The sequence below is a fragment of the Mus caroli genome, unplaced genomic scaffold (genome assembly GCF_978045245.1).
Source record: "Mus caroli unplaced genomic scaffold, Mus_caroli_1 scaffold_15, whole genome shotgun sequence".
NCBI lineage: Eukaryota > Metazoa > Chordata > Mammalia > Rodentia > Muridae > Mus > Mus caroli.
The window spans coordinates 103,747,347-103,765,355 of NW_028227270.1; the positions used below are offsets into that span (position 1 = coordinate 103,747,347).

General features: G+C 37.6%; 1 protein-coding gene across 6 annotated transcripts in view; it reads left to right on the forward strand.

Annotated features, from left to right (window-relative positions):
* The window catches only part of Sugct (succinyl-CoA:glutarate-CoA transferase), an 844,211-nt gene that overhangs the window by 278,205 nt on the left and 547,997 nt on the right, over window positions 1–18,009 (forward strand). For all 6 annotated transcript variants that reach the window (XR_003834661.2, XM_029468350.2, XM_021180767.3 and 3 more), the window contains exon 9: window positions 8,309–8,404. Coding sequence is in view for 5 of the 6 variants with exons in the window: in XM_029468350.2 (XP_029324210.1) it covers window positions 8,309–8,404 (96 nt within the window). In the remaining variant the exon portion in view is untranslated. The remainder of the gene's footprint in view (window positions 1–8,308; window positions 8,405–18,009) is intronic.

Here is an 18,009-nt window from a genome sequence, read left to right on the forward strand (position 1 = left end):
TTGGGAATCTTCACTTTCTTCTATACCTATTATCCTTAGGTTTGGTCTTCTCATTGTGTCCTGGATTTCTTGGATATTTTGGGTTAGGAGCTTTTTGAATGTTGCATTTTCCTTGTTGTTTCAATGTTTTGTATGGTATCTTCAGCACCTGAAATTATCTCTTCATTCTCTTGTGTTGTTAGTGATGCTTGCATCTATGACTCCCGATCTCTTTCCTAGGTTTTCTATCTCCAGGGTTGTCTCCCTTTGTGATTCTTTATTGTTTTTATTTCCATTTTTGTATCCTGCATGGTTTTGTTCATTTCCTCCAACTGTCTGGTTGTGTTTTCCTGTAATTCTTTAAGGGATTTTTGTGTTTCCTCTTTAAGGGCTTCTTCCTGTTTACCTGTGTTCTCCTGTATTTCTTTAATGGAGTTATTTATGTCCTTCTTAAAGTCATCTATCATCAATTTTAGATGCAATTATAAATTCGAATCTTGCTTTTTTGGGGTTATGGGCTATCCGTGACTTGCTGTGTTGGGAGAACTGGGTTCTGATGATGCCAAGTAGCCTTGGTTTCTGTTGCTTATGTTCTTGCTTGCCTCTTGCCATCTGTGCTACTGGAACCTCTCTTTTCTGTGATCCTGCCTGCTTCAGAACTCTTCAGATTCCAGCTGTCTTTATGATCTTGTGCTTCTGGGATCCTGTAATCCTGATATCCTGTGTGTAACCGAGCTTTGTGGAGTCAAGCTGCCTCTGGGATCCTACAATCCTGGTGTGAACAAGCTCCTGAGATCTTGTTGTGTCAGAGGTCGTGGGATTCAAGCTTTCTCTGGGAGTTGCAGTAGTGGATTGGGAGCCAGAGCCCTGGGTCTGCTCTGAGCACAGGTGAAAGCTGGAAGGAACCCTTGCCTCTGTCTGTGCAAGGGTTTGTATTTCCCTGGTTCCTGTGGAGGTCCCAGTTATGCTGGGTGTTGGGAACGATGTTGTGGCCTCAACTGTGATCTTGATTGTGTCAGAGCTCCAGTGCTCCTGGGTGTGTCTGATCTCCTGGGTTTTTAGCTTCCTCTGTGATCCTGTGATCCTGGGCATTTCAGAGCACCTGGATGTTGGGCTACCTCTGGGTGTTGTAAGAGTGGGTAGAGAGCCAGCACCCAGGGGCTCCTCCAGGTCCAGGTTCAGACCAGAAGGAATTGCTGCCACTGGTTGGGTAGGAGTTCCTGTGTCCCTGGATCCTGGCGGTCCCAGTTACTCCGGGTGTTGAGGCAGATCTTATGGCCTGTCCTGTGATCCTGGGTGTTTCAGAACACTAGGGAGTTGGGCTTCTTGTAGTTGTTGTAGGAGTGGGTGCAGAGCCAGTGGCCCATCTCTGTTCCGTGCGCAGGTTCAATTGGGAAGGAACCTGTACCACTGCTCGGGCAGGGGTTCCTATGCTCCTGCATCCCCAGGTGTGTGTGGGGGTCCCAGTTACTCCAGATGTTGGGGCAGATGCTGTGGCCTCCTCACCTGTGATTCTTTCTTTCTTTCTTTCTTTCTTTCTTTCTTTCTTTCTTTCTTTCTTTCTTTCTTTCTTTCTTTCTTTCTATCTTTTATTGGTGCAGCAAGCTATTGATGGTGTTCAAGAGAGCAGGGCTCCCTAGGTCCCTCCTATTATTGTGGAGGTCTGGGATGGAAACTGTGAGGGAGATGTTCAGTTTTGGGGGCCAAGTTTGAACAGGGACTCCTCAGCAACCAAGGGTCTCTCTCTTGCCCTCATATGATGGCTGGGGAGGGTGGTCTATGACTTCTTACTCCTTGAAGGCCGTATAGGCCATGAGATCCTCCACCCTGTTGCTGTAGCCATATTCATTGTCATACCCTGAAATGAGCTTTAAAAATTTGTCATTGAGAGCAATGCCAGTCCCAGTATCAAAGGTGGAGGAGTGGGAGTTACTGTTGAAGTTGCAGGAGACAACCTGGTCCTCAGTGTATCCCAGGATGCCCTTTAATGTGTCCTCAGACACCTGCTTCACCACCTTTTTGATGTCATCGTATTTGACAGGGTCTCCACAGATCTTCAAGTGGGCCCCAGCCTTCACCATGGTGTTGAAGACACCAGTACACTCCATGACATGCTCAGGACCAGCATTATCCCATTTAATGTTAGTAGAATCTCACTCCTGGAAGATGGTAATTGGCTTCCAATTGATAACAAGCTTCCAGTTTACTTCTTTTACTGTGATGTTGAACTTTTTATGGGAAGAATCATATTGGAATATGTAGACCATGTAGTTGAGGTCAATGAAGGGGTCCTTGATGGCAATAATTTCCATTTTGCCAGATGTAGATGAGAAGGCAGCCCTGGTAACCAGTCACCTAATATGGCCAAATTTGTTCACTCCAACCTTTACCATTATGTCTAAGGGACGAGGCTGCACTGCACAAAAAGATAATGCTGTCTCTGGAACAGGGAGGAGCAGAGAGCCGTGAATTACATTTTTTCTTTTGCAGATTTCAATCTTCTTTCTTTGTATATTTAGTGTTTTATCCATTATTCTTTTTTTGTTGGCAGTTTATTTTCTGATATTTTCCTTTGGTTTTCTTTATGCTCCTTGAATCTGTATAGATATGTGTATCTTTAGTTTAGGGACTCTTTTTTCTATGATGTTGTTAATGGTCTTGTCTACGCCATTGACATGGACTGAGAAGGTCCATAAATTTGGAGCACAGGATAGCCTTTTAAATCTACTAGACAGAGATATAGCTACAGCAAAGTATAATCTGATTTCTTTAGGCTATGGGATATGACTTCTTATTTTAAGAAGTCATATAGTCATATAGTCTTTAGGCTATGAGATATGACTTTATTATTTTAAAGGGGTATGTTGATGCTGTAAGTAAGTAAATAATCCCAATTACTGAAAAAAGTACATGATATTACATAGAAATTTTAGAACAAAAAGTGATTAATCAGGTCTGATAGTGTGGTTATCAGGAAAAGTAAGTCTCTGTGATGAAATCCTGGAAAGAAGACACACTACCTTAACCACAGGCTGGTCAGAGCTTCAGAGATTATAGAGCCCTTGAAATGTTGCAATTCCTGTGCCTAATTACAGATAATCTTGTGTTGTTTTGGCCCCTTACTAGCCATTTATTACTAACTTCTGTGTGTTATTTAATATTTTTGCGACTACTAGGTAGGTCTTTGGAATGAACAGACCCCTAGCTTCTCTAAGGCAAAGGCTAAAATTGCTGTCAGAGAGCATGTGGGGCCCATGACTGACTGAGGCTCTCCTGCTTTTCTCTAGGGTCCATCTGTTGTCTTAGAGCTTTTACTCAACATGGTCATTCATTTTCATCCATCTCCTCGCTCCATTAGGTGCCTTCATACTAATTTATCTTCACATCTAGTCATAAGATCAAAGGAAGCTGATCATATAGCATTTAATTAATTAGTTAGTTGATTAATTTCTACATCCTGCACAGTCTTTCAGGCAGCAGTATCCAGCGTTTGTTCAATAAATAACTATTGATTGCTAGTTAAATTATTAAAAATTTCAACACTGAAATTCAGTATTATGTACATGAGAATAAAAAAAGGCTTTATACTAAATAGTATTTATCTTAAAACAGTCTCTAATTTAAAAAGAGGAATAAGAAGACACAAATGTTATAGCATGGGGAAAACAGAGGAGTTGGTGTTGTTGACTGGCTGTGTGATCTCAGACAAGTTATTTTGCTTCCCCATTCTTTTACTTACCCATCTATAATAATGCCAAACTATTTAATTGGACATTCTTTTTTATTTATTTATTTATTTATTTATTTATTTATTTATTTATTTATTTATTTATTCGAGACAGGGTTCCTCTGGATAGCCCTGGCTGTCCTGGAACTCACTCTGTAGACCAGGCTGGCCTCGAACTCAGAAATCCTCCTGCCTCTGCCTCCCAAGTGCTGGGATTAAAGGCGTGTACCACCACCACCCTGCTAATTGGATATTCTTAAAGCTTTGGGTTTTGTCATAATCAGGGTTTCTATTCCTGAACAAACATCAGGACCAAGAGTCAAGTTGGGGAGGAAAGGGTTTATTCAGCTTATATTTCCATGTTGCTGTTCATCACCAAAGGAAGTCAGAACTGGAACTCAAGCAGGCCAGAAAGCAGGAGCTGATGCAGAGGCCATGGAGTGATGTTACTTACTGGCTTGACTCCCCTGGCTTGCTCAGCTCTCTTATAGAACCAAACTACCAGCCCAGGGATGCTACCACCCACAATGGGCCCTTCCCCCTTGATCACTCATTGAGAAAATGCCTTACAGTTGGATCTCATGGAGGCATTTCCTCAAGGGAGGCTCCTTTCTCTGTGATAAGACCAGAATGTGTCAAGTTGACACACAAAACCAGCCAGTACAGTTTTCAAATATTATGTGCAGCTAAAAGTACACTAACCAAATGATTTTTTACCATGTTCTGAATCACATGAATGTGATTTAGAAGGTTAGGGATGGGTCCCAAGAATTCCTCTGTCCCTTTACAATGTAACTGTGGTACACAGCTATGTTTGAGAACAACTAATCTAGTAGCTTTTAGTTTTAGCATCTTATTGCCTTGTAATTGTAGAACAAGGCCACCTTAGAAAGTATAGCAGATAGTAATTGTATTAAGGTACTTTATTCATTTAAAGTCAGGAAACATTTTATTGCTTGTGTAAACAAGGGGCTAGCTGGATAAGATGATGTTAAAATTGGCCATTAAGACTCAGTAGAGCTATAGGTAAGTTTAGGTTTGCTTGAAATTTAATATAACTTAATGTTTGCCATATATATATATATATATATATATGGCAGCAGGAGCAGTGACCTGTTTGATAAAATGGACCCTAGTCCTAGTTTTCTTTTTGCTCTCAAAGTTGTTTTCCTTTTGTCGATGAAATATTTTATGGCTTCAGTTTGCTTTCTGAAAGTGCAGCATGTGGTCAGGTTGGGCATCATAAGGTTTCTTCATGAAATAGAAGAGCACAACTTTCCTCAAGCCTGTAGGGGCTGTGCCCTTGTGATTCACTTAAGCCAGTCCCGATTGGACTTCTGGGTAGATACAAAGACTATCAGGACCACTGTGTTATTTAAAATAATAGATTTACTGCAGAATTATTATTATTAAAGCAAAGTTGGCTTTTTTGTTTAGATGAAACCATATAAAGGCAACATTCTGAGTAAATTATATAGCGTCCATTTGATGAAATAATGAGCCTAAGTTTAGGGGATGAAAGTAATGATCTAATGCAATATTTAGAATGAGTGTTTAGTATGTAGTTATTAACGTAAAAGTCACATCCTGCATTCTTTTAATTTGCGAAAAATGTGTCATTAATTGCCCAAGAAACCTCTGATTTTTCATACAAAATCACCTCATAGCTGTTGACTTTCTCCCCCTTCTCCTGCCTTAAAATACAGCCCTATAAGCAGTAGATTACTCTCAGATTTGTATGCCCCCTCTAAATATTGAACTGCTAAGTTTAGCCCCATTGCTATTTTTCAAAAATAGACTTCTTTCCCCATCCAGCTTTGTCTTTGAGAAGCTACCAGCAAATCACAGTTTTATTTTAATGACAACTGGTTTAAAATCTTATTTAACCTTTCTACCCATTAAGAACCTGCTAATTTTGAAACTTAATTACTGATTTGTGGAGGAAATGAATATTATATTTCATTTAGAAGCACTTTGAAAGATAAGTTCTGGTCTTTATTTCAAATCCATTCTAAATGAGGCAGGGTCAGGCAAAAAGAAGTCAAATATTGAAAGGACCAGCAGGTTGATCTCTTGTGATCCAGACCAACCTGGTCTTCATACTGAGTTCCAAGACATCCAGGCCTCTCCCTCTCCCTCTACCTCTCCCTCTTTCTTACCCTCTCCCTCTCTCTTACCCTGTCCCTGCCTCCTCTCTCTGACACACACACACACACACACACACACACACACACACACACACACACACACTCATACACATGAAATGGAAAAAGTAAGGTATATAAGAAACAAGGTAGCCAGGTTGACATGCAGCCTTGAGTCTAGCCATTACCTGCCATGTTTTAGGATTTGCAGATTTGCTTGTAACCATTCACCCAATCTACTGCTTCATGTGCCTTTGATGATGACAATGTAGCAAACATTTGTTGACTTTGAAGTGAAAAAAAACCTTACAGTAATTAATTTCCTGTACTAGTTATCTTTTTTAAAAAATTCTTGGACTCTGGTATTTTTAGAGTGTCTTAGAGGGTGACTTTCACTGGTGTTTCTTTGAAAGAGAAAATAAAAAGACCTCAAAAGAGATATATGAAAGAAGAATCTGTCTTAGCAACTTCAGACTTCAGAAAATGTCCCCAAATCCAGGAAGAGGCATCATGAGAAAATGTCTACTATTGCATATCTTCTGTATTATTATTTGACAGCTAAAAGGAATAGTATTGTTAGAAATGCAGATGTTAATTGTAAGATTTGAGATAATTTACTATTTTGCAAGTGTGTGTTCTGTGTTTAGACTGTCGGTAGTTATGACATATGTTTTATCTAAAAGACTTGGGGTATTATCTTTCTATATATTAGGATTTCAAATGTTTATTTATTTGACTTTGAAATACTTAAAACCCCACAAGTTTAGCTAAAATGATCATAACTTCATAGAGAAAGTATTTGAGGGTCAAAGGAGTTAAATGAGATGCCATCAGTCATGTACCTACTTGGGTGTTGGCAAAACTTAGAAACCGTGCTTCTGGCCTTCCCTTCCTGGGTATTTTTACTACAAAATGTTCTTTTGATTTTGCATTTTGAAAGACACAGAAGTGATCTGTGAAATGGTTATTAGCACTAGGCAGCCCAAGCAGCCCTGGAGTGCTTCATGGTTCAAATGCCCAAGACCAGATGGAAGTCCAGAAGTGGATGACTCAGAATTTATTAGTTTTGCCACCTGGGTAGTACAGTCGAACCAGCTGCCACAAGGCAGTTCCAATTTCAGCAAAGCAGTAAATGAACACGAAAATGAGAGTCAGTCTCCATATAAAAGGAGAATGGCTGATACAGCAGCGAGAGTCACCCAGCTTGATTCATATTGATACCTCTTGTAGGAAGTATAGTTCCCATGCCAGGCACAAGGCAAGAAATGCTTATGGAACCTTGCCCTGAAAAAAAATCAACATCAGAGTTGTTCCAGAAGCTACTGTCAGTTTGGGGTATGTTTGGATTATAGGCCGAGTTAGTTCCCAGTCACGTCTGATGATCTGGAAGAGGAATAATAATGATGTAGTCAATGCTGTATAAAAGCTATGTTATGAACTCAGAGGGTTTTTTTTTCTTGTGGATTATGAAATGTCATTTATTACATTTTCATAGTTGTGGTCCCTAGAAGGCTAAGTATTCAGGGATCCTAAGATCACTATGGATGCCATTATCCTAATGTTTTACTTATGTGGACTTGAAAGTTCATAGCTTGTGCGTACAATCACACAATTGTACACAGCAGGATGAGGCAGGAGAATTGCTGCAAGCTTGAAGCTAACCTGGGTTATAAAGTTTGTTCCAGGATACCCTGATTTATAGATTGAGGCTGTATCTCAAGTCTCAAAACAACCAACAAACCAATAAAAATCAAAGTAAGGATTTTCAAGGTCTGCCAATGAAACAAGGCTAAAGTGAGGTTTCAGACCTATGGTGTTCAAAAACAAAATGTACCTAATAATGAAGGCTTGGGTCAGATTAAGTTGTGAGAGATACAGTACTTTTGCTTAAATGAGAAAGGTTTATTAATGAGTTAAAAATCTTCTTTTATTATATCAAAAGATGCTTGGGCATTTTTTAAAACTCAACTAAACTGGCTTAATAGAAACTTGGCATTATTTCTTTGTTTGTTGAAAAGCTTAAGAGATGATATAGCTCCTTGCTTTGGTTCACTGGCCTCTGTGATAATGCATGCCTTTTGCTGTCATGATGAAAGGGAATAGGACATAGTCAAGAAGGGAGTCCATCCCCTAGTTGCTGACTTACTGTGTTGAAGCTTTTTTGTTCCCCTCAAGGCTAGACCAAGGTGACCTTGGCTTGGCTAACATCTGCCTTCAGATGGCCTTTTCAGGAGAAGAATTTTTGTGTGTTTATATTTTTAAACTTATCATTACTTAGTCATGCAATAATGTAATACTGTTCTCTATTTGTGTGAAGAGAATATGACAAGTATGTTATCAATGAATTGGGATCTTTTTCATTATGTAATGACATGAAATGACGTGGCTTTATATTATAACATTTTGCTCACAATTACAGGTAAACTAATTCATTTACTTCCTATTTTTATTCTGGCAGGTGGCATGTTTGACCCAAGTAGCTGCTAATTATCTTATTGGACAAAAGGAAGCAAAACGCTGGGGCACAGCTCATGGCAGTATTGTTCCTTATCAGGTACAAGTTAGCCTCCTGTTACTATATCCTCCAGATCTGTACAAACAATGAAGTTTTTACAGATCCTCCATGGTTGTATTGTAATGTATCTCTGACTTGTTACAGCAAGGTTCTATTTTTGTTTTTATTTTTTTTTTATTGCCATTTCTTCACTTAAGTGGATTGAAGGCACTTACAGAAAGAGAGTTATAGTGGGGCTAATATGATCGTTTCTTTCTCTTTGTCTCTCTTCTTCTTCTTCTTCTTCTTCTTCTTCTTCTTCTTCTTCTTCTTCTTCTTCTTCTTCTTCTTCTTCTTCCTCTTCCTTCTCTCTCCCTCTGCTTACTTTCTTTCTTCTTTCATCCAAAAGCCATTGACTATAGCTAGTTCATTATCCTAGCTATAAAACAAATGTCACCTTTTCCATCTGACAATAATATTCTCACAGGGTTAGACTGAAGTGAAAATTTGCGTGTGATGGATCTTCATCCTTGGAGAAAAACAGATGGTTTAAGAGCTGCTGTTCTCTATTAAGTGTCTAAACTTATCCTCAGAAATTCTGGACTTTGGATTGTGCAAATGAATATGTGAAGAAACTGTGATCCTTTAAAAATAACAAAACTCTACTGCCTCTTCCAAACCACTAGCTTTAGCTTGGCCTGGTTGCTTATTTCTTCGCATTTCTGCATATGTTTGTCAAACTTTCCATACTGCATCATGAGTTTAAGAGTAGCAGGGTCTTTCTCATCTTTTATCTCATATCCAGTAGAAATGCAGGCGGTATACGCTGGAATTATCTTCCGAATAAAGGAATGGATCTTATTCCAGCTATTTCAATATTAATATTCTTGATAGGAAACACATAAAGTCAGGATTTTTCATTTGATAGGAAATTCATTAGTGTTTCAGTCATCATTTCAATGTTAAGAAATTATTTCTTTGGGCAGGTCTAGTTTCATTTCTTCTACTTTAATCCAAATTTGAGGAAAGCATAATTCAGTGTGAGGTCAGCATGTTTTCCTCTCATCGGTTTATGGCTATTAAAAAAAAATGTTGCCTTCTTCCTGGTCCCCCTTCCAAGCATTCTTCACCCCATCATCTTCCTCTTGCTTCTGAGAGGGTGCTCCCACTCACCCATCCATCCCCATGTCATCCCCCTTCCCCGAGGCATCAAGTCTCTTGAGTATTAGGCACATCCTCTCCCACTGAGGCCAGATAAGGCAGTCCTCTGCAACATATGTGCTGGGGGCTATGGACCAGCCCATGTGTGCTTTTTTTGTTGGTGGCTTGGTCTCTGGGAGTTCCCAGGGGTCTAGGTTAGTTGACACTGTTGGTTTTCCTATTGGATTGCCATCCCCTTCAGCTCCTTCAGTTCTTCTCCTAACCCTTCCATAGAGGTCACTGACTTCTGTCCAATGGTTGGCTGTAAGTATCTGCATCTGTCTCAGTCAGCTACTGGTAGAACCTCTCAGAGGACAGTCATGCTAGTCTCCTGTCTTCAAGCATAATTGTCAGGGTTTTGTGCCTGCCCATAGGATGGATCCCAAGTTGTGTTAGTCACTGGAAGAACTTCCCTTTATTCCCTGCTCCATCCATTTTTGTCTCTGCCATTTTTTTAAATGACAGAAACAATTCTGGATAAAAAACTTTGAAGGTAGGTTGGTGACACCATCTCTCCACTGGGGGCCCTGTCGATCTACTGGAGATGGTCTTTTCAGGTTCCATCTCCTCACTGTTAGGCATTTCGGCCAAGGTTATCCCTGTTGAGTCCTGGGAGCCTCTCACATGCCAGGTCTCTGGGACTTTCTAGCAGTTACCCCTGCCCCCGTCCCCTACAGTAGCTATTTCCATTCATTCTTTTGGTCCTCTGAGATTCCGTCCTGTTTCTCCCCAAACCTGATCCTGCCCCCTTTCCCCACCCCCTTCTCTTTCACCCAGGTCCTTCACTCTCTCTGCCTTTTGTGATTATTTTGTTCCCTCTTCTAAGTCCTTCTTGTTAAACTTCTTGCAGTCTGTTTGTTGTATCATGGGTATTCTGTACTTTTGGACTAATAAAAATATCGACTTATCTGTGAGATATACATGCATGTCCTTTTGGGTCTGGATTGCCTCCCTCAGGATGATATTTTATAGTTCCATCCATTTGCCTACAAAATTCACGATGTTCTCATTTTTAGTAATTGAATAGTATAAATTGTGTAAATGAACACAGGCAAACAGGTAGAAGTCCTTAAAGAGGAAACAAATAAATCCCTTAAAGAAATATAGGAAAATACAATCAAATAGGTGAAATAGTTGAACAAAACAGCCCAAGCCTAAAAATGGAAATAGAAACAACAAAGAAATCACAAATAGATGCAACCCTGGAGAAGGACAACTTAGGAAAGAGATCAGGAGCTACAGATGCAAGCTTGCATCACCAGCAGACTACAAGAAAGCAAAAGAGAATCTCAGGTGTTGAAGATACTATAGAAGATATCGACACATGGGTCAAAGAAAATACAGTGTATAAAGTTCCTAACCCAAACATCTAGGAAATTTGGGACACAATGAAAATACCAAACCAGCTAGGTGTGGTGGTGCATGCCTTTAATCCCAGCACTTGAGAGGCAGAGGCAGGTGGATTTCTGAGTTTGAGGCCAGCCTGGTCTACAAAGTGAGTTCCAGGACAGCCAGAGCTATACAGAGAAACCCTGTCTCGAAAAACAAAAACAAAAACAAAAACAAAAAAAAACAAAAACAACAAAAAAGGAAAATAAAATAAAATACCAAACCTAAGAATAATTGTAATAGAAAAGGGTGAAGATTCCCATTCCAATGGCCCAGAAAACATCACAATCATAGAAGAAAACTTCCCTAACCTACATCCCCATAAATGTACAAGAAGCCTATAGAACACCAAATAGTTTGGACCAGAAAAGAAATTCCTTTTGCCATATAATAATTGAAACACTAAATATACATAACAAAGAAAGAATACTAAAAGCTGTAAGGGAAAATGGCCAAGAAACATATAAAGGCAGACCTATCAGAATTACATCAGACTTCTCAAGGAGAGACTCTAAAAGCCAGAAGATCTTGGATAGGTACCATGCAGACCCTAAGAGACCACAAATGCTAGCTCAGGCAACTATACCCAGCAAAACTTTCAATCATCAGAGATGGAGAAACCAAGATATTCCACAACAAAACCAAATTTAAACAATATCTTTCTACTAATCTATCCCTACAGAGGAAAACTCCAACACAAGGAGGTTTATACCTATTTTATATCTGAGACTTTGATATGATTGTCTGCTATAACTGCTTTTCTCATTTTGATTTACCTTCTAGGATAATTACAAGTTTCGAGAATTTCTTCATGCCACTTTAGACACGTTTGCTTACCTAAGGTGGCCACCCTTCTTCTTCTTCTTCTTCTTCTTCTTCTTCTTCTTCTTCTTCTTCTTCTTCTTCTTCTTCTTCTTCTTCTTCTTCTTCTTCTTCTTCTTCTTCCCCCCTCTAGACTTCTAGCTAGAACATCCTTTCTTTAATTCATAGAAGAACATTTTTTTGATCTTAAAAAATAAGATATCTGGTTTTTCATCAGGAGCATACAATCAATCTGCTTCCTCTGTCTAGAGAACTGGTTAAACACACTGATTAAAGATGGAACGCAAATTTAACTGGAATTAAACTAATATAATAAGATTGGTCTTAGATATGCTTCAAGATCCTTGTCTCTCCACAGTTTTTAAATAGACCTGAGAAATATTTTCATGAGTGAATCTAAGATAATTATTATTCAGTTCCTATGATAATTAGTTTTGTTTCTAATTTGCTTCTTATTGTCTGAGTTTTTAGTCCAGTGTCTATAATAAAAATCCTGATAGTTCTGGGATTTTTTTTTTTAAGATTCTCACCTTGCTTTATTTAGTTGTTGATCTCTAATTATAGACCTTGAATACATTCAATGTATTCTTCTGGGAAACAGTGGTCCCTCATTATATTATTTTATAAACATGTACTTCTTAATTTCTCAAATCAGTAATTCATTGGTACACTTTTCTTCTTAATTCTTTGGCTGCTAACTTTTATATTTTGTGAATTTTTGAGACATGGTCTTGATATATAGTACATTAGGCCTTGAACTTTGATATTCTTATGTTAATCTTGTGTATAGTAGGACTTAGGTATGTGCCATCATGTGCTGGCAAATTTTTAAAACTTAACAAATTAAGAAAAACGAATTTATTAAAATTATAGGTAAATGGGTAGAACTAGCAATAATCATTGAGACTAATGTAACCCATTCTCAGAAAGACAAACATTGTATGATTTTTTCTTGTATGTGAGTATTAGTTATTAAGTTTTACATATATGTATGATGGAAAAAGTGTAGAAATGAAAGATTAAATGGATTGGAGGATGGGAGAGCAGGATAGAGAAAGGAATACTGGCAATACTATCTAACATTAAATGTTTTTTGAAAAAGTCATATGTAACCTAATACCATAGAAGTTTTCTAACACACACACACACACACACACACACACACACACACACACACGAGTATATTTAGAGTTACATTCTAAATAGAGCAAGGTCCCAAATATACAATATATGTTCCCTAAAAACCATATATGGGTTACCTTTTTTGAGTTATTGGTCCAGGGAAATCATATAGATCCCCTTCAACATGACAGGGTAGTGCCACTGCTATTGTCTACCATCTACAATTTAGCTTTTAGATTCTATTGAAGAAGATACTACATATTTGAGTACAAGAACATAGAGATATCTAATTGGTACTCAACTGGAAGCTTCAGTCCTACTGGCTAGCATTCATACTTTTGGAAGGTTCTAGAAAAGCTGTCAAAATAGAAAAGTAAACTTTAGTCTCACCCAGCTCAGAATCCTGTGAGCCATAATAATGACATATGCCATATGATGAGAGAGTGGCTCAATGTTATGGGAGTAACCAGACACTTTTTGATTGGATTTAACTACTGCCTCAAGAGATAGAACCCATAGATGACATCATCAATGTGGCCAAGAGCCTGTAACTAGATAGGTCATGGGCATCAGGGGAAAACCTATTACTAGTATTCTACCAGGACATGGCAATAAAACAATTTGTGAAATCTTATTGCTATGTTTTCATGGTTGTACTTTGCTCAACCCTCATCAAAGAAACTTCTTGAAGTGGGTGGTAATTAATACAAAGACTTAATCCTGGTCAATGTGCAGAGAATAAGAGATTAACATTGGATGTTTTACCCTGAAAGCGATCTCTTTAGCCCTGAAAGGCATGGGAAGATTTTAAGAGCCAAAGGGAAAACATCAAGGAAACTGTTTTTCAGACACAATAAGGTAGATGCTCACATGAATTCACAATGATTATGACAGCAAGCACAAGCCCTACAAGCTTGATAAAATCTAAGCATGAAATTTATTTCCTTTTATTAATTTATTATCCTTCCTTTCCCATCTCTATTAAAGTCCCCACATTTTTCTACTTCCCCTTTGATAACATTGCTATTTTCCTCTCCAGAACTCTTTCCTCTCACCTCTAGTGGTTCCTTTCTACTTTCCTGGCTTCTATAGTTATTTCAGGTTATACACTGAAATTTAAAGATTTAAATCTAGTATCCATAAATACGAACAGTCAGGTAGTGTTTGTTTTATTGGGTATGAGATAATTTATTCAGTATAATATTTCCCAGTTCTATTAACTTACATATAAATTTCATGACTTAATTTTTCTATATCTGAATAGAATTTCATTGTCTATTTGTAGCATATTTTCATTATCTATCCATCATTTGATGGACATCTAGGCTTCTTTTCACCCCTTTAATTTTAATATTGTAACCCGAGTTTATTAGAAACTCCCTTGCCAATTTCAGTTTCTTAAAAGCCTACATTTGTGTGAATTCTGATATCCAGTTATCTTTCAAATCATCAAAAATCTATTCACATGTATACTCATGAGGATAGAAAACTTTAGTAAGTACACTGAAGAAGAACACTGAATTTATTTTTTACTGTTGAAGTTTAGCCAACCTCAGAACCGAAGTACTCTCATTTCTAATTATGTGCTTTGTCTGCTACCAAGGAGGTTCACTAATATAAAGGAATTGGGGTCATACTATTGAACTTCAATTCCATGATTAATACAAATTTTCATAAGATCAGTCAGGTCAAAGAAATTGCAATGACAACACTTCTTCCCTTTAAAGGGCTCTGAAATTTAATCCTATCACCTCTCAATTCTTGTCCCCTTCTTCCTCTCTCTTCTCCATTTTCCTTTCCTTCTTTTTCTTACCCCTTCCCTTTCTTTCTTTCCTTTTTTATATTCAGAGGTCTCTGTTTTACTCAGACTGTTCTCAAGTTCCTGAGCTCCATCCTCTCTTCTTAAGTAGCTGTTACTGTAGGCATATATTACCACCCTTGCCTACTCTATAATTCCTATACCCATTAGCCTTAATAACTCTAACTCTTCCAGACCATTTATTGTCAGCTATTAGGATATGTTCAGCTCTTTATTTGATCCAGACAATTTTTGTGCCATGTTTTTTGGTGACTTTACTTTTACCACATAGAGAATTTACCAAATACTTTGATTTAATTTTTTAAGTATCCCCCTCTCTTAATGATAATTTCCTCTTCATACTATGTTCTCACTTAGATATTTCTCTGATGTCAGAGTGCATATGGATCATCCAAATATCTGGTATGATGTGAGGCTGATGCTATCTATGCTATGAGCATTAAGGTTCCATCTTTTGTTAAGATGACATCTTTTTTTTTTGTGCTGATTAAGCTTAACATTCTATCCAATCCATACCCACTTAACTAAAAACACTATCTTGTATACATAAACATGTGGACATAGTTTACATCTTCAAAGACCTACCATCTAGCAAGGTGTGGTGAATATGTATAATTAAAGCCTGAACAATGTAGTGAGGCTCTGTCTCAAAAACAAAAACAAAAACAAAAACAATCCCCAAGTCTCAAAACACCAACACCACCAAAACAACAACAATAGAACAACCACGTGCCCTGCAAATACCCCCCAAAAACCAAAAAAACCAAAAAACCAAAAAACCAAAATAAACCAAAAAACCTAGCATTCATATGGTAGAGCACTTGCCTAGGATAGGAAGGGCTCTGAGTTCAACCCATACTATTGCAAGAAATGAAACAAAATACTGACAAATTTACTTAAACCAAAACAAAATAAGTGAAACAAATCTACCTACCTACCTACCTACCTACCAACTTAGGCTCCAAGGCATGTCTTTTCCTACTGAAAATTCCATTTTATTGTCCTCTTATGTTACAAAACCTTTCCAAAGAATTTGGCTAGTGTTTGCTGGCAGGAAATGGTACACTCACCATCGCTTCTAGGATAGCTTTCATGCTTCACAGATAATAAGCTTGAATAGCATATGGACCTTGGGCAGGCGCAGGTGTCAGGAAGGTGGTGGACTTTTATGCTTCGTGTGGACTCCTTGAGCCTTTCAAATAAAGACTCTTCAAAGAGGTTTTTTTTTCTTTCTAAGTGACCTGATCAATCACATAATGATTCTTTTCTAGAGTTTTTTCTGAACTAGCTTCTAATTCAAAAGATGGAAGAAAACAGTTACTTAGATGATTAAATGAAATACTGTCCTCTTTACCTCACTTTGGGTTTATTCAACCAAGGAGTAGAGCAGGAAGCCGTGCTTTGTTATTTCTGGGAGGGACATTGTGCTGTGTATTTAATTTGGCCAGAACAGAGACTCAGACAGGCAGTAAATTCCAAGTGAGGAGAGGCAGTACTTTGTTATCATTCCTTAGACAATGTCCAAGTGCTGTTAAATCATGCAGATTAGGTAACATTGAGAATATTTTTATATTTTTTAGGTCACATTAAGAAACCCTTTTAAATGTCAAAATTTAAACAATACACATCTGTCTCTTTTTATGTGTGGTTTTGTTTTTAAATCATAGTCACACAAAGGCACTCAGTAAAGTGTGAAGATACAGATTGAACAGCTGTGTGCCTGCACTGCATACTTAACTTAGTTGATGAAATGGTAATAATTAGTAGTGACCATTCTGGATACCACTGAATACATGGCATATAATTGGGATACATATTCATGTATGTTTGTATTACATATCAAACTTTCTTTTCATTTTATACCGATTAAAAGGATATCTAGAGCTGGGCAGTAGCGGTGCACCCTTTTAATTGCACCATTTTCAAGGCAGAGGCAGGAGGATCTCTGTAAGTTTGAGGCTAGCCTGATCTACAGAATGAGTTCCAGGACATCTAGGGCTACACAGAGAGACTCTTTCTTGAAAAACCAAACAACAACAAAAAAGGAAACCTAGAGAATTTAAGTAAATTTCCTATGTTCTAGCCTTGAATCATGGATTTAAGATTCTAAAATTTATTTATTTTTCCCACTATATTCAAATTAGAAGTTCTTTTAGTGCTAGGCACAATATGAGATAGGTATTTGTTTCTTTATTAGATAGAGAAGAATTCTTCCTTTTCCATCATGTGTTTGAAATGAAAGATAACATATCTGTTATGATTCTAGAAGGCAGAAAACATAGTATGTGTCCCCGCCATAGAAGTATATCTGAACTCTTAGGTATGGGTCATTTAAGCTCCCAGTAGCATAGTTTCAACTCACTGCTTCTATATGACCATTGACAAGTCAAGTAAACAGTTTCTTGAGCCTGCTGTGAAGGAGACAGTATTTTAGTCCTGCAAACAACAGAACTCAAAATAGGACCAATTCTGAGAGCTTGAAGTTTGGAGTTAGACCTGGATGATTTAAATGAGACAGTGTGAGCTGAGTATCTTACCTGACTCCAGTTAAGTTCCAGTAAAAGGTAACTCCTATTGCCATTGCTGTAGAAGAGTTGTCATTATAAATTTGTGAAAAATTTTTTGTGAAAGTCTGAAATAGTATCTAAAAACATCTATGAAAACTTAGGGGCAAAATAAGTAAAGATATATACATGAAATTTTAACTTTCATGAAATTTGTAGTTTAATTCGAATGACGGCAACATTTTTTAATTTCAAAATCTTGCCCTGGAACATTAAAAAAAATGTATTATTGATATATTCTCCAACTGTAGCAATATTAAAAGAATTGTTTGAGATGAGGAAGATAAGAATGACTTAGTCACTAAATGCAATGAGAATTTTAGTTTAATGTATTGTTAATAAAGGTGCAGTAAGACTCACAGTCAACCAAAGGAAATAGGACAATTTGATTATAATATGACAAGGATTGGGGTATATATATATATATATATATATATATATATATATGTGTGTGTATATATATATATGTAAGATGCAATTAGATGAACAGTTCTCCTTCAGCATTGAAAAAGCAAGAAAAAAGGGTTGGAGATGGTGGTGACTAGTGCTTACTGCTCTCCTAGTTGACTGGAGTTCACTTCCCAGCATCTATGACAGGCAGCTGTAGCTCCAGTTCTTATGGAATCTGACGTCCTCTTCTGGCATCCTCAAGCGGTCCTACACATTTAACATACACTCAAACAAATACAAATATAAATAAGAATCCTTTAAAAGATGAGAGAAGTACAAACTATGTTAGATACATATTC